At 36.5% G+C, this 24990-nt stretch overlaps 1 protein-coding gene across 3 annotated transcripts in view; it reads left to right on the forward strand.

The window, feature by feature from the left end:
* Window positions 1-24990, forward strand: part of DIAPH2 (diaphanous related formin 2) — a 902023-nt gene that overhangs the window by 410039 nt on the left and 466994 nt on the right. For all 3 annotated transcript variants that reach the window (XM_037060830.1, XM_037060831.1, XM_037060832.1), the window contains 2 exons: window positions 619-720; window positions 14982-15221. In XM_037060830.1, the coding sequence (XP_036916725.1) occupies window positions 619-720; window positions 14982-15221 (342 nt within the window). The remainder of the gene's footprint in view (window positions 1-618; window positions 721-14981; window positions 15222-24990) is intronic.

The following is a 24990-nucleotide window of genomic DNA, read 5'->3' on the forward strand; positions in this document are numbered from 1 at the left end:
ATCACTACACATGAATGAATTTCTTCATAGTATTTTTTACTGTATGGATTGACTAATTTTCATGACAGAAAATAAAGCTTAAAAATTATTTTATATATTTAAGGCCCAGGATGTCAGTCTGTTTATTTCTATGTGATGGGACTTATTGCAATATGATCTTTTTTTTAAAGATTTTATTTATTTATCTTTAGTGGGGAAGGGAAGGAGATAGTTAGAGAAACATCAATGTATGGTTGGTTGCCTCTTGTGCATCCCTGCTGGGAACTGGACTGCAACCCAGGTGTGTGCCCTGACTGGGAATCGAACCTTGGTTGTTTTGTTTGCAGGCCCACACTCAATCCATTGAGCTACACCAGCCAGGGTGCAATATGATCTTTTTATTTAACTTTTATGTGTGGTAGTACATAGTAACTGATTATTATATTTATATAATTATTGACATTAAGTTGCAGTTCATTTTCAGGTATATTTTTAGGAAGAAGGTGTGGAAACAGTGGTACTATAACAGAACCACAATTAGAAATTTATATGCTACCCTATTCTATTACTTTTAGAATTGTTAATGCATGCTTAATAATTCTAAAAATTAAATAGTAAACACTTATACTTTTTTTTTAGAACCTGGTTAAACATCTTCCTGAGCAGAAGGCACTCAATGAATTAGCACAGCTGAAGAATGAATATAATGACCTTTGTGAGCCGGAACAATTTGGAGTTGTGGTACGTATCCTGCGTGAGGGTTCACAACCTCAACTTGGAGGTTACAGTCAGGAACAGTGAAAAGAAAGACAGTTCTTCAGTTGTTGATTTTCATTTCACTATATATCTCCATAATGTAATATATTATTAGCTGTCAGACAAAAACTCCTTGTTTGTTATTATTTGTCATGACATTGAAAAATACAGAAATTAATATTAATATCTTATAAAATATTTAAAAATATCTCATGGAAACTCCTCCCTACCAGTGCTGATATTTTATTATATTAATATATGAAAAATAACTTTTTGTGGTATATATTACCTCAGAAAAAGTAAAAGAATTTTAAGATTTCCTATAGAGTATCATTAATTTATTAAAAGCTTTAAATACATTGTCTCAAGTAGTAGAGGAATCTCATAAATACATATATCATGCTTTAGTGTGGTTAAGTCATTATGAAAATATATCATGTTGTCTTAATCTCCTCCATTTCAAAGGGGTACAAAAGATGGTTAGATATGAATTATGTATTACAGAATATAGTTGTATTTTTTAAGTACTCCCCAAACCTGCTTTTCAAAAAATTGCCACCCAAAAATGTGGAAGAGAAGGCAAGATGATTGACTTAATTTCTCAGAGAAAGAGCTGTTTTGACATAGGTATTCGATACAAGTTTGTTGGCTTGTGGGCATTGAAAGTTCTAGTACAACTGCCCTCTTTACCCTGGCTCCCTGACTGTTTTCCAAATTTTAAGACATAAAATTAACATAAGACCTAATAGCCAAACACAATGTCTGCTTCATCCAAAATATTTATAACCTTTTTAATAGTAATATATTTGAATTGATCCGATGGAGTTCTTTGCAATTTAAAAATTGATGAAGGACAAGTGCCGTATGATCTCACCTATAAGCAGAATCTAATGAGCAACGCTAACGAACAAAATAGAACCGCCAGTCATGCAAACATGGAATAGGCTGAAAGTGACCAGAGGATGTTGGGGCGGGGATAATGGTGGGGAGAGGGGAAGGCACTCATCAAAGAACATGCGTGCATGACCCACGGTCACAGACAACAGTGTGGGAGTTGACTGTGGGGGTGGGATGGGTGAGAATGTCGGAGGGGGGAAATTGGGAAAATTGTAGTAGAATAACAATAAAAACTTAATAAAATAAAAAATTCTATCTAAAGTCAAATTATGATAGATGGGACAACGAATGTTCCTTTTGAACGCATTCATTAAGTGTTTGCCCATATTTGGAGTTTCTTAATTCTCAGGTATAGGTTTGTAAACAATGATCTAGGAGGATTCTTTCAAATCCTTGACAACTACATTTGGAAGGTACATTTGCAATGAGATAGAGCATGGAAGTGTACCCGAGGAAGGCATTTTTCTCATTTCTGATTTAGGTGAATTTCTGATTCAGTCATCTGAACTGGCAAGATATTGTTATTAAACAACAGCACTTTAGTACCATACTAATTAGTAAAATTTTCTAGACCAAAGTTCTCACTTAAAACCTAAGCCGCTTGAATCCGTATTACAGTTTAAACGAGTCTGTGTGCCATCTGAGGATTTGCTGTGTCATGATCGCTAGGAGGTCTGCAGCAGGCGCACTACACAGTTTTCTCAGGCCATTTTTTTCTGACTGCAGTTTATCGTAGAAGATGTATTAGTTTTCCAGTCAAGCCCTTCAAAAGGACTATCCTTGGTACCACACTGTGGAAATGAAGTTTGGGGACATAAAAAGCAATATACCTTTTGAACTTGAAGCAAACTAGAAAAGGGAGATTTCTTGTTTTTGCACATAACTGTAAATAATCCTGGGGCTGTGTACCTGAAATCACCTGCTCCTCATATTTACTCTCCCCATGCTTAAGTGACATGATGAGAGGGGGGAAAATGTCAAGGACATTACAAAGTAGTTTATTCTATGTGAATTTTCTAAGGCAGTATCAATTAGTATTTACCACATAAGTTTTGATAATCTTACATATTCCAAAAAGATATTTAAAATAATGATGTGCCTTTGTCTTTAAAGCAAGTATGCTTTGCAGTGCTTGGGATAGATTTTATATAAAATTGACAATTGATAGATGTTTATTAAATTGAGTTATAGGACAGTTATTAAATTGAAGTGTGAGCCTCAGATTAAAAATAGCATATTTTAAATCTGTAAAAATGAAAATTATGCAAAAACATATTTCTTATGGTCTGTGCCGAAACTGAGTTCAATTTTTTGTGGATATACCTGAATACTCTTTACCCTTCAAGTTTTATCATTAGTATATGTTTAGGACGACTTTGGAAGTAGATAGAGAATAATGTGCACTAATGAGAGAGGCTCCAAACTGTTTGTCCTGCTTCTGCTTTTTTGCCCCTTCAAAAATGGTTAGTGTAGTCCTCTTAAAATCTCTATTCATCATATGACATCCGTATCAAACACCTTCAGTGTCTGCCACAGTTTACAGAGTAAAACCTCGGTTTCCTTCGCATTCTTATTCTGTCCCTGGCGCTCTGGTTTCATATATCCCTGTTCTCTTTGGTGCATTCAGTGAATTGGTGTCTTTATGACCTTTTAGGTTTTACCTCAGCGGGACTCTCATTGTCATTTCAGCAGGTATTTTTACCTGTTTCTATTCAGTGGTGTCTCATTTTTTCATAGCAGCCGTATCATTTCTTACCTGACTTTCTCAAGTCTTCTCTCCCTCCCCTCCCTGTTCTGTTTCCCTACTACAAACAACCTAATTTGTTATTCACCAGAGAAATAGCAAATCACTTTGGTTTCAGAACCTCCAATGTCTCTCTTGCCTACAAAGTTATCTCTACCTGTGTCTTATTAGTTTATTCTCTTATCAAACCTCAGAAAGAGGGTGACTTTATTTATTATGAAGAATATTGTTTTTATTACTAGTGATAGAGACAAAAACGTATCGAGAAGTTACTGTGTCATATACCATGCTACACAATTTTCTCCCAGCATGTCATGTATTCCTCACAACCCTTGAGATTGGTACTATTACTGACTCCATAATTTGAAAGAGGAAACTGAGGCCAAGTAAGACTGGGAAGGCTGTCCAAGGTTACACAAGAAGTAGGAGACCCATAATTAAAACCCAGGCACCCTGACTTCATAGGCAGTGCTTTTAACAACAGTTATGTACTGGTGTGTGTGTGTATATATATGCACATGTATGTACAATGCTCTATCATGTGCCAACTTACTTATCTCCACATGGGGAATATTTTACCCTACTTTAGTTCTGTTCTTTCATTGCCTATTCAATTTGTCAATCTCCATCTTGCCTTCCAATTCAGAAAAGAAAAATCTTCGGTCTCTTAATTTCTGAAAACAAATGAATGGAAAACTGGAGAGATGGATGAATAAAGATCCTTCATTGGTCATGAGGTCCCTGATACCTACTTCACTTTCTCTATTTCCTAGCATCAGTTTTTTTCAAAGATTAGTCTCCTTTGACTCTCTACTTCCTTACTTTCAATGAACAGCAATCAGAGTTCTGCCTCAAATAGTGCACTAAACCTGATCTATGAGAGTTCCTTAATTACCCCCTAATCTCATTGAAAATACACATCAGATCTACTCACTTCTCTTTATCTGTGCCATTAGTACTTTCGCCTAGGCCAGCATCATCATTCCCTTTAACTATTATGATATATTTTGACCTCGTTTTCCTTGCTTCCACTTTTGCTTTTCTCCAAATCAGTCTCAGCAAAAACAATTGTTGTGATATTTTGTAATCCTCACCCAAGGATATGGATATATATATATATATATATATATATATATATATATATATATTGATTTTAGAGAGAGAGGAAGGGAGGAAAGAAGAGAGAGAGAGAGAGTGATCATTTTGAGAGAAAACTCAATTGTAACCCTCCGGCCGAGGATCAAACCTGCAACTTCTGGTTGTAGAGGATGATACTCCAACCAACTGACCCACACAGCCAGCCAGGGCTCAATCTGATTTTTCAAAGATATTTATTTATTTATTTATTTATCTTTAGAGGGGAAGGGAAGGAGAGAGGGAGAGAAATATCAATGTATGGTTGACTCTCATGCATCCCCTGCTGGGAACTGGGAACTGGCTTGCAACCCAGGCATGTGCCCTGAGCGGGAATCGAACCGTGATCGTGTTGTTTCGCAGGCCCGCGCTCAATCCACTGAGCTACATCAGCCAAGGCTCAATCTGATACTTTTAGAGTGCATTTATGTTGCATCGTCATACTATTGAATATTTAGTTGCTTTTAGAACATCTGCGTGTCCGTATGGCACAAGTGCTGCAATATAAACTCCTTACCCCAACTGACCATCTTTTTTACTTTTATCTCTTAATGTTTGGCTTCTTGCTTGCTATCCTTCAGCCACATTGTTTTTTTCTTTTTCTTTTTTAACTTACCTCCTGTGTTCTATCTCTGGAACATTACACATGCTTCTACCTTTTACTCCCACCCACTGCCTGCCTCTCTTCTGCTTAAATTTCATTCTCTGGTGACATCTCCACTTACGTATAAATCTAAATTATGTCTCTCTACTAAATGCTCTCATAGAACATTTATTCTTTTCCTTTCCAGAAGTTATCATGGTTTTTAATAAATGATTATTTGCAAGGTTTTTAAAATTAATGTCTGTAAACCCCCACTAGTTTGCAACTTCTGAGTCCATGCATCAAGTTGATTTTATTCACATTATGCATATTTAACAAATGTTTGTTGAATGTATTAGCATGAAGATAAGTTGAAGTGGACTCTTCAGGCCTAATTCCATATCCATATGACCCTTGAGAACATTGAAGAATTTTGTCTCCTTAACCTTTACTCTCCTTACATTTTCTAGCAATAAATACTCTTTCCTCTTTCCTTATTTATATGATCCTTGCCAGTGCCTTGTAGAGTTCACATTAGTATATCATTTCCTGGATGATAAAACAAGAATTTCATCAGTTAGGGATAGACATATGCCAGAGGTGAGAGTACTCCTGCCGGATTAACTAAAATCACCATCATCCAACAAACAAACAAACAAACAAACCCAATAAAACTTGCAAAACTGGAGGAAAAAACTGGCTTTGACTCTCTGAAAGAAATAAATTTATTTGTGTCAGTGACTAGGCTTTGCAGCTTTCAATAAACTTTTGGGGGTATTCTCAGCAGCCAGATTATTGGGCTTGCTTGTAGTTCTATGTAAAAAGTTAAAAAGAAACCCCCCAAAAAGAGAAATAGAAAAAGAAACAAATGAAAAACCTAGGGACCTTTCTTCTACCTAGAGGTAGACCTCCTGGTAAGATGGATATGCTAGTTCCCACACCTTCTATGATCAATAATCCTTTTCTTTAGGGGACTAAATTGGCTGCATAGCCTCCCGCTGGTACTTCCTTGTAATTATGTGCTGTGACTTTATCGGTAAAAGAAGCACAGATCTTTGAAAGCTCTTCCCTTTAGAACCCCCAGCAGGGGCTTTTAGACTCTTTGCAGTGTGTTTGCAGCTCAGCTGTTCTCTAACCTCAGAGCTATGGAAATTCCCACTTGTCTTGTGCTGAGAACAGAGACCCATACTGTGTGTATCTATTAAACTAACACATCTTCTGAGAAAAAGAAGGCAATAATTAGTTCTCTTCGTAATTGGTCCTTTGTTTCTCAGACTTCAGATTACCCATATTTTTTCAATTAAAATATTCTAATGCTACAATGTAACAAAAAGATTTTGAGATAGCCTTGTGCATAAAAATGTAATGAAAAGTGAAGATTATGTGACATTGCTGACACGCACTTCATTTTTTATTTTTCTACACGAATATATGAAGACAGGAGGAGTGGATTTATGCCTGTAGATGAAAATGCAGCTATAAAGTCTGTGTGCTTTTTAATTTATTTTAAAACGCCATAAGAGGTTATGAGCTCTATTCAAGATAGCTTAACCAGGTGAAAAGGAAAGTTTTTAAAGTGTTTTTTCCCCCACATATCATCGTAGACAATTACTTTGGATGGAAATTGTGGTTCCTCTGTTCCACCATTACTGAATAATCATTCAGGTTTGCATATTCATTGGGAAAATCACACTTTCCTTTGTCTGCATCCAGAGTGTTTAGTGTTTTGACATGTAATGCCTTGATTGTCTCTATTTGCATTCTTTCTATCAATATGAATGCTAGCTGTTAGTTCTAGATGTGCGGTCACTTTAATACAAGAAAAAGCTGGTTTAATAACTTTGAGATCAGGTAAAAGAAAACCCCATGTGATTCATTCTCAAATCTGTGCATCTATATTGTTCTTTTCATTACTTTCTCATAATACTCCATTTGTGACAGCATTAATTGATTAACATCAGCTTTTGAAATAAAATAAGTTTTAAAAATCTGAAGACAGAATATTTATATTAAGTCTATGGATGTCAATCAATTTTGCTATTGAATGTGATTTATTAACATTTAAAGAAACAAAAATTAACCCCTTCCCCCTCCATATATCAGTAATCCGCAATACAACAGCATAGCAACACAGTAGATGTTTTGATGGTAATTCTTGGCCTCAAACAATTGTTTTGAGGAGGATGTTCGGAAATTCTTTGTTAAATTCTATGATTCCTCTTAGTTTAGAGTATCTTTTGAGACAGATATTGTTACTGTGTTCAACTCCAGAACAAATGAGTAGAGGTTTTTGGATGCATAATTTTCACATATTCCTATCTTCAGGGAAAAGACTCTATCAACACATCATTACTTTTCTGGTATAGAGTCCATTTTCAACACTCTACTATTCCAAATCTTCATTTTACAGATTAACTATGGCTCTTACCTCTCCTGACATCTAATACATTGCAAACATTTGCCTTCGACTCCAGCCCGCTAGAGCGTTAGGATTGATTGTTCTGTCCAGGCTGAGTGTTCAGTGCGTTGCAGACGGTGTGGCAAGGAGCAGGAGAAAGCCAGCCCTTGAGGAGGTTATTGTTTAAAAAGGTTAAGAAAATTATTTATTTAGCAGAGAATCATGCACGTCCCTGCTTTATTTCTATACTAGCAGGCAGAATTTTGCTCAGTCATTGAGTCAGGTTCTCCCAACTTTTATAACCAGTTCTGCCTGTTGTGTAACTAAGTCCACCTGTCTATGTGACTTCATTATCATAACATGTTACAACCACTGATACAAAACCATTCTATATATTCAGCGTATGCTGGGTTCTAATATTTAAGTGTTTGGGGAATACACCTCGTAACAAATGTCTGTAACAAACAGATTGTTACAAATATATCTGCTAATTCTAACGAATTGTTAGCATTATTTCTTGAAGAGACTAGAGGATCAGTTATGCTCAGATATGATGGTAGTTGAAGGTGTATTTCTTAGCAGTTTAAAAGAAAATGTAATAGAAATAACTTTAGCCCTGGCTTGGTGCCTTAGTTGGTTGGAACGCTGTCCCATACAGCAAAAGGTTGCAAGTTTGATTTCTGGTTGGGACACATACCTACGTTGTGGGTTCATCCTCCATTTGGAGGATAAATGAGAGGCAACTGATCAATGTTTCTCTGTCTATCTCTCTATTATCTCTCTCTGTCTCTGTCTCTCTCTTGCCCCCCTCCCTCTCTCTTTCTCCCTTCTCTGTCTAAAATCAATAAGCATATCCTCCAGTGAGCATTTAAAAGTTTTTATGTAATAAAATTTTGAAATAACCTAAAAGGTGAGTGACACATGACTGCAGGAGTGACATGTGACCATCTCTTCCTCGTGTGTGATTTTTATACTTGTGCCTCTTTTTTTTCTCTCTGGATTATTTTGGTAGTTTAGCAGTTGATCAATATTCACCAGCTATATAGGTAGAGAAGTGTATGAAAATTCAAATTATATTTAAACAAAACTGTGTCAAACTCTTTGGGGAAATGATTCACTTGTAGCTATTCACTAATTCTGTGAATGCACATACTTTTTAATATAATACCGATCAGCTAAAGAAATAATAGCTGCTTGATGTAATGTGATAGACAAGTACCTCTTAAACCAAATAAATCCTCTACATAATACAGCACCGTGGTCAGGATCCCTCAGCACCTCGAGGAATGAAGTATAAAGCCGAAGATGCCAGTCAACAAAAATGCTGTGATGGACCACAACTAAAAACAAACATATTTCAGCCAAGTGCTTGTTTTATTTACTTAATATCACTTATACACACTCAAGTGCCTTTATCAGACATGAGCCTTTTAATAATTATACCTGTGGCCGGGGATGTTGCTCAGTGCTTTCTATTATTTCTAAGCTGAGTTATCCAAGGCATTTCCTTACACACAACCAGATTCAACTGTTGCTTAACAGTGTACCCTGGTCTGTTCATAAAAATCCACACTTACTGGTTGTACCAAAGTATGTTAGTACAATCAAAGTGTGCTCATTTGTTGCTCCTATTAAAGCATGTACCTAATAAAGCTTCCCGTCCTCCATAGGGTCTTGATTTTACAATAACACATTTTCAATGATAACATGTCTAGTAAAAAGTGTATATTTCAATTGGCTAAAGGGATCAGAGCATAATATTTCCAGTGTATTCAATTGATAATGAGCATTGTTCTTCACCAAGCCCTGGAAATATATATCCCTTCTTGTGGATGAGAGAAACTTCCCCCCGGGCTTCTGAGAACGGTCAGGGATCATGTTTCCTTTTTGAAAATTTCTGAGGGTGAGAAAGAAGGTAATAGCAACCATTGCTATTGTTTTAGAGTGCTTACATTGGTGTGTCAGCTGCTGTAATGGGGTGTTCACACAGTATGTCATTTAGGTCTTGTTGTAACTTGCATGGATGATTTAAGGAATGTATTTTACTGATGAAGAAATAAACTCTTAGATATAGTAGGTAACTTGCAGTAGGCCATACAAGTCAAAATGACAAATCCAGGTCTGTGTAACTGAAAATCTCTATTTCTTCAACTATTCTTTACATATGGGTCTGGAGAATTCAGAATGGTTTTTCTCCCTCTCTGGAGATTAGGAAACATTTTTTTCTCAGACCTACCATTTCAAATAGTTACATGGAGCTCTGAATTTGGGCAAATACTTGGCTTGTGTGGTATTGTTGGGTCAACTCATATGGTAGCAAATTGCCTTCCATAGGTGGTTGTTCTCCATACCAAGACCTGTATCAGCCTACTGTGGTACCCTTCACACTAAACATCATCTTCCACATTCAGCCTTTTGTTGATATTGGAGTTTCTATATGTGTGAATGAATACATCCATCCATTCATTCATTCACAATCATTTTAATCACCTATCATATTTATCAACTACTATGTGCTAAACCTTATTCTAGATAGTAAATGGAGAAATTTTGCCAGATAAGAGGGCAGCTCTAACCCTCTTATAATGTACAACCTGTTCCCAACATCAGGTTGAGCGATGATAGGTTCAGCAACAGCAGTTCAACAAAGTTAGTTCTCTAGCGTATCTGGCTTGACTTCATGACTGAGGACATTATTTTAGGGGCAATAAAACATCACCATCTGCTGTTAATTTTGTTTAATAGACATTTTGACTGATCTACTTGGGAGATATGGAAAATGATTAGTCAGCTAAGGAGTGCATTTAAACTCAATCAGCAAATGTTTGAACTAATATATGCAAGACCCTGTGCTGGTTGCTGTACAAGGTTCAGTCTTTGTCTCTTTTCTCTGTATACTTTCTCCATCAGTGACCTCCCATAACATCTATTCAAATAACATAAATCTGCCAGGTCCCGTAATTATCTCCTAAACAAAAGGACTAAATTTCCAAAGGTGCCAGATATCACAATGATACCCCAAACTCAAAATGTCAACAAAGCAATATTATTTCCCTATCATAGAAGTATCATTTTACTGTTTATGGGAGGATTTGAAGGGAAAGGCTGGCAAGGGATCATGTGGTATATTTAGATAATCTACTTTTGTAATTCAACCTTAAAGTACATAAAATTTAAGCTTGAATAGTGACCATGGAAAATTAGAGACAATTCTAAGAAATTCTCCAGGTTAAAATATAGGTAAGGAATGACATTAAATTATATTATGTTTAACATGATTCGAATATGACTCCAAGATCTGGAGCCTTAATAATGGGGAGCTAATAGATGGTATCTTTGTTAGTAGTAAAATGAAGTATTTGGTGTCTGAGAGGACGGCAGACCAAGTTCAGTTAAATGCTAATAAAATTATTTTGTAACAACCAAGTAATATTTTTATTTGTAGATCTAGTCCCCTTAATTCCATTGTTCCCCAACTCTAGAGGCACAGACTGAAAAATAAGGAAACTATTTATGGATCATTTATGTGACTCCTATTTAATTATCTAAGCAAGACTACTCATCAGGAAATTTCCCTATGTTACAGATGAGGAAAAAGTAAACAAGAAAAATTAGGTAGGTTAGTTTCACATGGTCAGATTATGTGAAAGTTCACAGAATTGGTCATTTCATTGAATTTACTCCTGAGCTGCACCATGCCTGTCCCCACTGCCTATTCCCTGTGTAGCTTATTGGAGTGTAGGCAGCAATCAACCATGGAAAGTTAATCCATTTACCCTCATGTCCTGGAAAAAGACAACCAATCAAACAATAAAACACACCAAATCAGCACCTTTTTCTCTCCTCATTATTGCCGACAATCTTCTACCTCCCAGGAGACTTAGAACCTCGGAGCCATCTATGACTTTATCCTCACATAACTGGTCAGTTACTAAGTTCTGCCAATTCTTCCCGATTTCTGTCTCTTGTATCCATTGATTCCTTTTTCTTCCTGTCTACATCCTAGCTCATTACCCATTTCTCAGGCAATTTTGAAGACTTATGAATGGAATTCCTGCCACTAATCTCTGTTTCAGCTACTCATGTATGCTGCTTCTAATATGGCTCAAGAGGCAGCGTGGTATAGTGGCTGAGACTCTGCCTTCTGTGGCCTAAATGTCTAAGTTTAAATGTCCAGGTCTTCAACATGCAATTTGACATTGTGTAAGTTACTTAGTATTTCTGTGTGTTTCTGTCCTCATCTTCAGAATGAAACTAATGCTAGTAATTTTTTGCTAGTGTTGTTTGTAGAGACACTACTCTCTCCCTCCCCCTCCCCTCCCCGCCCCTCCCCGTCCCTCTTCTTCGATTCCCAGTCAAGGCACCTGCTTCGGTTGCAGGTGAGGTCCCCAGTGAGGGTGTACATGAGAGGCAACCACACACATTGATGTTTCCCTCTCTTTCTCCCTCCCTTCCCCTCTCTCTAAAAATAAATAAATAACATCTCTAACATTTTTTTAAAAATAAAAAATATAGCCCTGGCTGGTATAGCTCAGTGGATTGAGCACAGGCCTGTGAACCACACAAAAATAAAAAATATATAATACTATGTAGAAAATGGTGCAACATACTCGATAAATGTCAGTTCCTGTTATTATCATTCTTATTATTATTAAAGTGCATTTTCAGTCAAATTATTTCATATATATCTGGTATTAAAAAAAAGATTATGCCCTGGCTGGTTTGGCTCAGCTGGAGCATCTTCCCATAATTGAAAGGTTGAGGGTTCAATTCCTGGTCAGGACACATATCTAGGTTGCAGGTTCAACACCCCATGTTGGGCATGTATGGGAAGCCACCTATTGATGTTTCTCCCTCTCACTGATGTTTCTCTCTCTCCCTTCCTCTCTTTCTCTGTGAACTGCTTTGTTAGGTCTCCTTTTCTCTTACTGATTTTAAGATTCTCTCCTTATCTTTAATCTTGGCTAATGTAATTATGATGTGCCTTGGTGTGTACTTCCTTGGGTCCAACTTCTTTGGGATTCTCTCGGCTTTCTGGACTTCCTGGAAATCTATTTCCTTTGCCAATTTGGGGAACTTCTCCTTTATTATGCTTTCAATTTGTTGCTCTCCCCTCTTCTCCTTCTGGCACCCCTAAAATTCAGATGTTGGAATGTTGAAAGTTGTCACAGAAGTTCCTAAGCCTCTCTTCATTTTTTCTGAATTTTTGTTTCTTCATTCTGTTCTGGTTGGATGTTTATTTCTTCTTTTTCCAAATCTTTGTCTTGAGTTCCAGTTTCCTTCCCTTCACTGTTGGTTCTCTGGGCATTTTTCTTTATTTCACTCTGTGTAGCCTTCATTTTTTCCTTTATTTTATGACCATACTTAACCATTTCTGTGAGTATCCTGATTACAAGTGTTTTGAACTCTGCATTTGATAGGTTAGCTATCTCTTCATTTTTCAGTTCTGTTTTTGGAGTTTTGATCTTTTCTTTCGTTTGGGGCACATTTCTTTGTCTGGGTGCCGCTTTACATAGTAAGGGGCAGAGCCTTAGCTATTCGCCAGGGCAGGGCAACCCAGGGCCACTGCGTTGTGTCACTGTATGTGGGAGGAGGGTCTGAGAGGGAACAATGCCCCTTGCTCAGCTATTGGCCACCTTTTAGTCACTTTCCATCACCCACCAGCAAATTGGGCCCTTCTGGTGCTGATTCCCAGGTGGGTAGGTTTATGTAGCTTCCAGGACCCTGTGGGTCTGTCCAACAAATTCTCCTGTGAGGCTGGGAGTTTCTTCTGCCACCTCAATCCCCACAGGTTTCTTAAGTCAGAGGTGTTGAGGCTTTATTTCCCCATACTGGAACCCTGGGTTGTATGGTCTGTCTCACTCTGTGATACAGGCACCAGCCCGCAGTGTCTGAGGCATTATGAATGAGACGAGACAAATTCACATGGATCTTTGCAAAGTCCTGTGGAGGAAAAGGGATGGCACAGCCATTCTTCAGTGGGGGAGCACTTCGGAGCCCTTCCGCTACTGTCTTGAGAGGAGGGCACCCTGGCCTTTGCTTTGACAAGCTTTTATTGGTTTTAATTTGCATAGAAATACAGGGCATATACATAAAGCTTATCAGTCATTTCCAGGCAGAAATGATTAAACAATAGATAACATTCAAAGAATTCTGAGGGCTTATTTTGAGTCAGGGTCAGATAGTTAAAGGACCATAAAACTTTGGGGCACAAACTCACTTCATACTTGACCCATATCATTTAAATTGAGGGTATTAACCAGGTAGGTTTCATAGGATTTTGTGCATTCTTCCTTAGCCCTGATCTCCTTAGGAAACCCACCCTTTCTAGCACTGGGCCGCACCCACCTCCAACATTGTTTCAGGCTTAAGCCAGGTGGGGCAAGTAAGGCAGCCAAGAGATTAGGAGACTTCTGGCAGACACAATGAGGACTCAGGCGATGTTAAAGCGAGGATTGTGGGTCCATCATCCCCTTTTTCTATGCCCCCTGCCAAGTCTTTCTGTGAGGGCCTCCTCATGACCAGGCCTGTCTTAGTTTGTCCCTCCTTTGAGGAATCTTACCCATCATTGGCTAACCAGTCATCCATCAGGGGCCAAGCAGGGTGAGGTGAAAGGGGGCAGAGGCGGTGCCCCTACAAAAAAGATAAGCTTTGTCTCCTAAGTGGCTTATGGTCCCAAGGTCTTTTTACTCAGAGTTGGCTACGGTGGGGGGAAGTTACAGCTTCTCAAACCAGGCAGGACAGTTCCCAACAACTCCAGAGGTGTTCCTCCCAGTTTATCTGCTCACAAATGTGGAACCACCTGCTCTGCCAGTTGCCACCTTGCCACCTTGCCATGCATCCTCCCTACCCCGGCTTCCCCTCCCCCCCCTTCCCACCAGTCTGGACAAAGGTTTCTTCTTTGACTCCTAGGTTGTTGGACTTCTATAGAGTTCTCTTTTCTGACAGTTCTAGTTATTTTTTGTTTTTAAAGTTGTTGTTGTCCTTTGGGTTGTGCAAGGAGGCAGAAATATCTACCTATGCCTCCATTTTAGCTGGAAGTCCCTAATAGGAAATTTTTAAAGACATTGTGGTTCTACTTACATTTTCTGTTGTTATATACATCTTTGATCTGTGGCCGAACCATTCACTCAACTAAAGTTTGCATTTGTACATTTTCATAGTTCACCTCAGGACAGAATTTTGGCAGTTTCAATGCTGCTGATGACTAATAATTATGCAGTAAATATATAGCAACTGTTTAGCTTCAATAATATTATCTTAATGCTAGAAGGATGATTTAATTTGTTTAAAGCTGAACAGCTGTTTTTTAAAGTTTTATACAAAAATTCTTTTATAATGTCTTAGCCATGCAAAAACAATATTTTTGAAAACCAGAAAGAATTAATTTTATGCAGAAATTTTACAGCATTTTGTATAAAATTATTCCCACTTGAGAGAGAAATAACAGGCTTTGAATATATTCTCATAAAACATTCCTTATCTTACAGATGAGCTCTGTGAAAATGTTACGACCTCGTCTCAATAGCATTCTTTTCAAACTCACGTTTGAAGAACATGTAAACAACATCAAACCAAGCATCATAGCAGTAACTCTTGCCTGTGAAGAACTGAAGAAAAGTGAAAACTTTAACAAACTTTTGGAATTAGTTCTTCTGGTTGGAAACTACATGAACTCAGGCTCAAGAAATGCCCAGTCTTTGGGTTTTAAGATCAACTTCCTTTGTAAGGTAAGATAACATTTTATCATGGTAATTTACATCAATCATCTGTATGAGGGGGTCATTCTCAATACCAGTAGTACTCAATAAAAAAAAGTATGCTTAAAAGGGTGGATTTTATGGTATGTTAATTATATCTCAATGAAAACAGATGTATAATCTTTCATTTTCAGTAATCTCTGGGCAAATTCTTTTACAGTATGGCTTTAAATTCTTTCTGATCAAATATTACTTGAGTTTGTAGATCAAGAAAGCTTGCTTTTAAAATTAGATGCAGTCATGTATTTCAGTTTCTTTCCACTTATTTTATGCTTCTCCAAAAAGTATTTGAGAAGTGAAATTCAATGAATAGCCAGAAATTTCTTCTTGACTATACTTTGTTTATTATACTCTAAGAAAATAATACTATTGTTGAATAGTGTTACTAGGCTTATACTACGTGTCTAGTGCATTTACTAAAAGTTTGTAAAAAATCAAGTGGTGAATTGAGTATGAACCAAAGGGTCACTGGTTCGATTCCCAGTCAGGGCACATTCCTGGGTTGCATGTCAAGTCCCCAGCAAGGGGTGTGCAAGAGGCAAGCACACATTGATGTTTCTTTCCCTCTCTCTCCTTCCCTTTTTCTGTCTCTAAAAATAAATAAATAAATAGTTTAAAGAATAGAATTGCAAAAGATATATTTTAAAAAATCAAGTGGTCATTGTTTTATTGTTTGAATCAGGCCATTTCATAGTATTAATTTTGAAATTTCAATTCTTGTAAACAGTAGACAAAGAAATAGAGAAATGCAAAAGTGATTGTATATGTCCATTTTAAGCTAGAACAAGCCACCTTATTCAGAAAATATCTGTCTGTTACAGAGAGAAAACCGAACAGACTGAGGTGAAGGCCTGTAATAAAGCTAGATAGAAAAATAAATCTGAAAACAAGCAATCTATCTTTGATATCTCACCATTCTTTCATCTTTTTTTCCCTCACATCTGAAAACATTGCCGAAATTTGGTTAGTTCTTGAAGTATATTATAAGGAGAATCCCAGATCTAGCGATAGATATAAATTTCTTTTCTATTTATGCATTAAGTAGATGTACATTACATATACATTGACAAGCATTTTAACATGTATCAAAAATGATTTGCTTCTAGTAGTTCTAATTCACACATAAAGAATAGCATTTGTAGATAATAGGATATATAATGGAATTTTATCTCTTTGTCCCTGATTTATTTGTGAGGGATATAAGGAATGAGAGAAAGGAACATACCAGAACGCTAATGTTTGTCAAAAACATTTTTACTCTTTTTTGTGGTATTAGGGGGCATGTAAAATTATTTGCTAATGCCAGAGAAAATAAAGTAATGTTTATAAAAACCTGGAATAAATCATAGCCACATTTGTAGGATAAAACTAATATTTAAGACTTTTCATTGTATAGAATACCATATATTCAATACTAATGAAGTCATCTCTCGCCAAGATGCTACTTGTTTAGAGTATATGCTATTTATTCAATGAGTGAATCTTAAAGTGATCTTGGTTGATGACTATAAAAATAATACAAATTAAAGGAAAATATCATTGGAAATTTGTATTATAAACCTGTTTCACATTTAATTCATATAGCATGGTATTTAAAGCAAATTGCCCTAATTCAAATAAACATGTACATTTACATGTCTTAATTTCACAGCATTCAAGTTAATTACATGAACAGATTTTTTTGAACCAAGAATAAATAAGTCAGTTATACACAGGGACAAGGCATTATATTAATCTCACAGAAGGATTTTACAATTACATCTTATATTTTGGAAAGAGGATTCTTCCTGTCATCTACCTGTCAAATAAAAGTTCTTGTACACAACACTGATCTGACATCTAACACTACAGCTATACTCAAAGGATTCAACACAAAGATTTTTGCCAACTTCAAATATAATAAAAATAATCTTGTGGGAAGTGCTTATATGTAGTAATAGTTGTTCTAAAAGAGAAAAAGGTGCATGTTTTAAAGTCTCTCACCCTATCCCCCCATTTTTAAGTAGGATTTTTATCTTCAGAGACATACTTGTCATTAAAAAAGAGAAATATAATATGTATGCATGAGATTCCCATAATGTCTAGGATTACATTATGTTCCTGGAATACAAAGGATTTTGAGTAGATATAAGTGTCTAAAATGACAGAAATTTTCTGAAGTACATAGAAATGGTTAGGTTGGGTTTGTAATCTGTTCAAAATGGAATTGACTGCTTATGTATGATTACCTAGAATTGCTGTTAAATTCCAGGTAGATCAAAAAAGATTAGTTGACTGATTTTTCTTAGTGTTATTTTTTCTTTAAAAAAAAAAAAGCACAGGGAACTGTCTTTGTAGAGTGCTGCTTAGTTTTAAAAATGATACCATTTAACCACCTAAATTATTCTAATGATAACTTTCTCATTGAATTTAAAACTGCAATCCAATGTTTTTCACAAGAAACTTTACAATGTGTTAAAACTATCTGTCTAGTTATAAAGGAGCCATTATATAATCAGTTAAGCTTATTAGATGTATCTTGTAGTAAAGTAATATTAAAAATTCAGATGGTCACCGTTGGCTCCTGTAATGTTTGGGAAGAAAAGGAAAACAGGTGGGTTAACCTAAATGTCAAATATCACCCTGGCTGGTGTAGCTCAGTGGATTGAGTGCGGGCCTACAACCACACAATTGCGGTTCGATTCCCAGTCAGGGCACATGCCTGGATTGCAGGGCAGTTCCCAGCAGGGGACTCATGAGAGGCAACCATGTATTGATATTTCTCTTTTTCTCTTATCCCTTCCCTTGTAAAGATAAAAAAAATAAAAAAATAATTAAAAATAATATTTAAAAAAGTAAAAAATGTCAAATATTACTAAAAGGTATCATTACTATAAGTGCTACCCTTACCACAAAATGTTTAGTTAACTTTCAGCAGTGAATTACCACTTTGTGAGTCCCCAAACCAGGGTACTGAACTATAATGAAAATCAATTCCATGCAGGTGAATGCCCAGTGTTAGCTTGTCCTATGCTTGTCCATTGGTTACTAAAAGTCTAATGAATAGCAATGTTGCACCAATGAATCACTTGCTTATGTTTTCAATACGTAATAACATATATAATCTGCATAACAACAGAACATTTAAAAATACTCAGCACTGCCTGGGCATTAACCTTTGTGGGTATATTAGATAAGGATCTTTGTAAGCAACAGAAAGTGACTCTACCAGATGTAAGAAAAAAATGGAATTTATTGGGAGGGTATGAGGGTAGCTCAGCCTGAAACTGAGGAAAGGGTGAAGAACTTGGCCTTTAAAAGAACAACAGTTATGGCAGCTTTGAGAATACAGGGGAGCAGGAACTAATGGAAAGGCTTTCCATGAGGTTGCCTTTAACCTTGATTGACAGTCCTACGAAGACTACTTATGATGGAAGATTGGTCATGCCCCAAAGGCTACCATGAACAAAGGTAGGAATACCCAAGTGAAGGGACGTCAGACAGGTTCAAAGGCAAAACAAAGGGATGGTACACCTGGGGGACAGCTACAATACAGATTCAGAAAAACCTCAAGAAGTTTGTGGTATCGTTGAGTAACCAGGAAATATGTATAGAGTGTATTATGTAACATCACAAGGTACACCGTCAATGAATACAAAAACTAATGGCCCTGGCTGGTGTAGCTCAGTGGATTGAGCACAGGCCTGGGAACCAGAGGCTCGCGGTTCGATTCCTAGTCAGGGCACGTGCCTGGGGTACAGGCTAGTTCCTTGCTGGCCAGTTCCCAGCAGGAGACGCACGAAAGGCAACCATACATTGACGTTTCTCTCCCTCTCTCCTTCCCCTCTAAAGATAAATAAATGAAATATTTTTAAAAAAACTAATGAACATTGAGATTAGCAGGACTTCAGAGAAGGGAAGAAGTTTTTCCCCTTCTTGCAGGATGAGGATGAAGATAGGCAGTAAGGTAAATTGGAACAAAGGATCTTGAAGAATAGGTAGAATTTGGTTGTATGAAGGGAAGAAGCCTTAACCTTACAATGTAGAACACTGGGCTCAGAACCTACATTTTTGCTTCTGTTTTGCTAATCGCTGGACAAATGTTTAAGGCTAAGTTACCTCCTCTTTCTGAACCTCAGTTTTCTTTTCTGTAAATAAGGAAATACATACAGTGTCCCCTGTTTATTTTGGTAGGTTTTTTTCAGAGTCAAATAGAATGGTCTTTGTCAGAGTTCTCTGAAAAATTATAAGTTGCCTAGCTGGTGTGACTCCGTTGGTTGGACATCATACTGCAAAGTGAAAGATGGCTGGTTTGATCCCCAGTCAGGGCACGTGCCTGGGTTGTGGGTTCGATCCTGTGTCGGGGAATGTATGAGAGGCAACTGATAGATGTTTCTCCCTCACATTGATATTTCACTCCTTCCCTTTCCCTTCCCCTTCCCCTTTGCTAAAAAGAAAAAGTTATAGTATTGAATAAATGCTTATAGTTCTTTTTAATGATGATGTACAACCAGGAATAATCATATGTTTGAGGATGAATGAGAAAACCGCACTGCCTGAAGTGTTGAGTGCATATTGGAAACAAATGAAAACATTGGTAGGCAGGATGTGAAAAGAGTTGTTTACATACTAGTGTGCATATCTTGCCTCCATTTCATAACTTATGGAGGCCAAAATCCATTTTTTCGTCTTGAATTTCCTTCACCTTTGCTATGACTTTCTGGTCATTCTAGTTAGACAGGGACACATAACAAATTATAATACAGTTGGATGGCGTGCTTTGGTACAGAAGGGAAATATGTCATAAGATGAACCCGAAGAAGAGATTGGGGTTTACTGTAAAATAAAATTTAGATATCAGTAGGTCATTAGGAGTATTATGATAATGCAATTGTGCTACTTTTTCTAAGATTTATCACTTATTTGTAACGTATAAAGACCTCATTTCCCAGAGGCCATGACATGGTATTAGTGACAGAATGCTACAAGCATCACCCCAGCATACAAATGAGAAGCATCCATCTCCCTCATAGAAGCTGTAAGAAGGAATATGATAAAGGTTCAGTTTAATCATGAAATAGATTATGTACCAGATGATATGGTTTATAAGGAGAATGACTCCTGTCAATGGAAGCAAAATTTGCAAATATGCAATTTAAGAGAAAATCTGCAAAACACCCAAGTAAAAGGTCATATCTAAGCACTCTGTACATTTCATAATGTCTAATCATTTTTTTAGCTGAAATCATGTGGATTGTGTTCATATAAATTTGGAATCTTAACATCAGAAAATATCTGGTCTAGCCTTTTTAGTCTGCAGATGAAAAAACTGGTGCTAATAACAGTGGATTACTTGGTTAGTATATTGGTCAGCTGGGGTTGTCATAACAATACCACAGGTTGCTGGCTTAAACAACAGAAACTTATTTTATTATACTTTTGGAGACTGGATCTAAGATCAAGGTTGTAGCCTAGATGATGTTTGGTGAAGGCACTCTTCATGGCTTGCAGACAGCTGCCTTCTACAAAGTTCTCACATAGTCTCTTGAGAGAGAGAGAGATGGATATCTGAATTTCTTCATATAAGGACACTAATCAATTAGGCCCTGCCTTTATGACCCTATTTAACCTTATAATTGTCCTGGCTATCCCAAGATTGAAGGCTTTCTGTGTGGTGGAACTTTTAGTGCAAAAATTGAGACAGTCCCAAGCAAACCAGGATAGTTGATCACTTTAGTTATAAACCTAGAGCTAGGACCCTGGCCTCGTAATTAAACTCCATTTCCTTTTCTCTTAAACATGTAACAGAAAGAGCTTTCCTTTTGCAATTTTATAGTGTGCTTTGTTATTCTTTTTTATGTGATTTTTGCCCTTTTGCTTTTCCTTACTTCCCAGTGCACATCATGAAGATAATTATTATATTGGGCTGGCTGAAAAGTCTGTATTTTTCTTTCCATAAAATAAAAGACACATTTTAAAATTTTTACCAATAGAATTATTGATTTGGATATCTTGAGTATGAAAGCTATCTCCTGCATGGTATAACGTTGATTGTTCTCAGTTAATGTCTTGGTTTGATGGCTGTCAACTTCAGCTGGTCCACCTAACTGTGGAGCATCCTCCATCGAGAAATCTGCAGCACGGAGATTCACAAACCACTTTTGACCTGTTGGATCAGTCACAGCACCTTCTCCACACACTGCATAAATCTTTTTCCCATGTTTGACCTTTCTTGAAATAATAAAGCATAAAATGCCAAAAATGCTGCATATTTTCTTCCATCTTCAGTATTAAAATGGCTACACAAAAAAATCAACAATTTTGATAAGTTTTTAAATGCATGCTGATATGACAGCTGAACAATGCAATCTAACAAAATTCTTTCAAATAACATTAAAGACAACTAATCCCTACTAGAGCCCTGTTACAAAAAAAAAAAAAACAAATGAACTTTTCAAGCAACCCAGTAGAACTGTCCACACTTTACTATTATTGTTTCATTTATTTTTCTCTTCCAAGACAGAATTCATGAAATTTGGATGTTTATTTTATTCTGCATTCTATCTCCCTGTGTCAGTTGTATATGAGGTCTTCAACAAATTACCATTGAATGAAAGCCAGGCAGCTTGATTAATTAAAGGAGTTGTTGTGAATGTTTAGAATAAGTGTTAATTTTTAAGTGAGAAAAGTTAGTACTTCACAGATATAAGAGTATTTTTTAGCGGCAAGCCTATTGAATATGTAATCATAATACTTTGCTATTGTTTATTTGTAAAAGCATAAGCATGTATTATTTGCTAAAAATATGAACCAGCAACTTACCCTCAACTATTGTTTGAGAAACACATATAGAACTATTCATTTAAAGCCAAAGATACTTTAGAAAATAACCATTATAGGATATAATGAAAGTAACCCTGGGAAAGATCAGTAAATCCTGGTCAGTAGTCCACACCTTTGGTGAGTGTGTTTTTACAGTTTATAAAGTGCTTTCTTTGCAATTCAGATAGGTTAATTATCATTAACCCCATTTGGCAAATTAGAGAACTAAAGCCCAATGAGGTATGTGATTTTTCAAGGTTAAAAAGCTAGTAAATGTTTAAATCTAGGTTTTCTGTGTACAAAATTCTTGCAGCAAAATGCCTCTCATTTCAGTATAATGGAAGGTTTGGTCGTAGTAGCTCATTTCCAGAAAACGTTACAGAACAAGCGCTGGCATTTGCAGTATTCAGACAATGGGGAAATTTACATATGGGTTTTTTCTGACTCTGGTAACCTATGAAATGAGGAATCTCTCTCTTTTTAAAATTCAAATTGAATTGTAAGTAAATGTAGGCATATTGATGTACACTTACTCTTCCCTGAAAAGATTTTAATGTATCCAGGCAGTAGAGCCTGTATATTTTAATAATGAATCACCTGATAATCTGAAAAATTATGGAGCTATCAGTTGCTTTGTGTGTGTAGGTCCCCAGGTCCTGTACCTTGGGTGTAGACGAGGCTGATTGCTGTTTTCAGCATTTTCCAAATGAGGATCTGCTCTCCTGAGAGGTGGCTAACCCAGGATCACTCAGTGTCAGAGGCGAAGTTGGAATTCAGCTTTTTCTGGGACTCAGAGTATTTCAGTGGCTCAAGCTATTTTTAGAATTTGATGGTCTCTTTTGGTTCACTGAACTATGTTCTTTTTTCTATCAGTGTTTGGCATTATTTGAATTTGGGGGAGATGTGTTTGACAGTTTGCTGAGGAGAACATTGCTTTGTGGGATAAAGTTTGTCTTGGAAAAATTCCATGTAAGGTAAGATTAGACTATCAAGTATGTGTTGGATGGAATGTTAGGTCCTCTCTCCAAAATTTCTTTTCTTCTGCCTATAGGTCTTTTCATCTTTGCTTCCTGCGGGGCTGTTTGCGGGAGAGTTTTCAGTAGGTTGTCTCTTTGATTCACTGGTTGTAATCAGTTATATAAGACCCTATTCTACAGCAAAATTCACAGGAGCTCATTCATGGTACTTGGAATTTACAGTGGCGTTGTATCATATAGTGACACACAGTAACATTTGTTCATAATTCATGACCAGTAGACACAAAACTTTCAGGTTAAGAGTTTGTCTGTGCCTCATTATATTACATTGAACCAAGAACATTCACCGTTTTTGACCTTTGCAATAACTAAGCATCGTAGATTGACACAAGAACAGGACATCATTCTTAATTTTAAATGGTTATCTTTGTTCAGCTTTGTTGTTGGTTGAACTTTATTTATTATATATATATATTTTTTATTTTAATTCTTGTTCAAGTACAGTTTTCTGTCTTGTATTCCCAGCCCTGTCCCCCGCCATGCTCCCCACCTCCCTCCCATCTCCACCCCCTACGTTGGTTATCGTCCATGTGTCCTTTATACTTCTTCCTGTGAGTCCTTCCCCTTTTCCCCTTGAACTTTATTTACGACCATTGTGTTTTACTTTTTTGTGTTTAATGAGGTCTCATTGTTGAGAATCACTCAATAGTTTTTTGAGTTTAAAGACAAATGTTGTTACCAGTGTGGTACTTTGCCAGTGGTGACATAATTAGATTCAGTTTTTATTATTGTGTTATGGGGTTATTGTTCCCTGGAACTCTTCATGTAAATCAATATACCAAAATTTATCATTTTCAAACAGCAAGTATTAATATTACTTAAGTCAATAAGTGCAGAAGTTTTAAATTTATAGAACACTACATTAATTTTTAAAGAAAAGATTATCCATAAGATCTTTAAATTCTCACATCTTGTTATATTTCCTACAGCACATATTTTTAATCTATGCATGTGTACTTGTGCATACAGGCACATGTTAGTACCGAAAGATTGCTTCAGTCATTTCGTTTCTCCAGTAATCGAGATGCTTAGATACCATCTTGGACTGTAATCCAAAGTTGTCGCCTACAGTGTTCTTCATGACACTTAATACCTGAACAAAACAGAGGCTTCTCCTGATTTTTTTGCCTTCTTTCAAAGTGCAGCCCTCCAAAAGTTGGAAACTTATGATCATGGCTTCCTCATTTTGTAATTCCGTGAACACACTGCCGTGTGTCTTGTCCTTCAGTTACAAAGTCAGCTCTTTTTTTTGTTACCGAGAGGGAAGGCACTTGTCTTTCTCTGTCTCTGTTCCGTAGTGGTCTTCACATAGACATTGACTCCTCAAGTAGAAAGAAAACTTAATGATGGTAGTGTGTGTTGTTTTCTTCTATGATGGTTCCCTCAGTTTTTCCAAGTGATCAAACCATTTTCTAGATTTATGCTAATGTGGAGATGAATTGTATGTTTCTTGTTCTCTGGAGCCTACACTATGGAATTGAGAATGGAGAAAAAGCAAACTTGTGTTGCACAGGAATTAATGAGTTTTGTAAATCTACTTCTTCAAATTAGTATGATTATGAAGAGTATGTCTAAAAGAATTTCTTTTCTTGAAAACTTGAGTTCGTTTTTCAAAGGAAACAAACTCACACCTTTAGTGTCCTACTTGCCTCTGAAACTACAGCCATCCCATGAGCTTATTTGAAGACTTTTCTCTAAGTTGAAATAATCATTAATTTACATTTGTTGGTGCAAATTACTCAGCTAATAATTTAAATGTAACACTTGTTTGTTTTCTCAGAATTTGATTATATCTGTTTAGATCTTATCACATTTACAGCATTATAAGTTGTATGAAAACTTCATTATAACCCCTCTGTTTTCAGTTTATTAAATTCTCTGAAAAATGGTAGTTTGTAAAT

This window comes from Sturnira hondurensis, unplaced genomic scaffold (assembly GCF_014824575.4).
Source record: "Sturnira hondurensis isolate 20B ecotype Veracruz unplaced genomic scaffold, ASM1482457v3 Scaffold0012545, whole genome shotgun sequence".
Lineage (NCBI taxonomy): Eukaryota > Metazoa > Chordata > Mammalia > Chiroptera > Phyllostomidae > Sturnira > Sturnira hondurensis.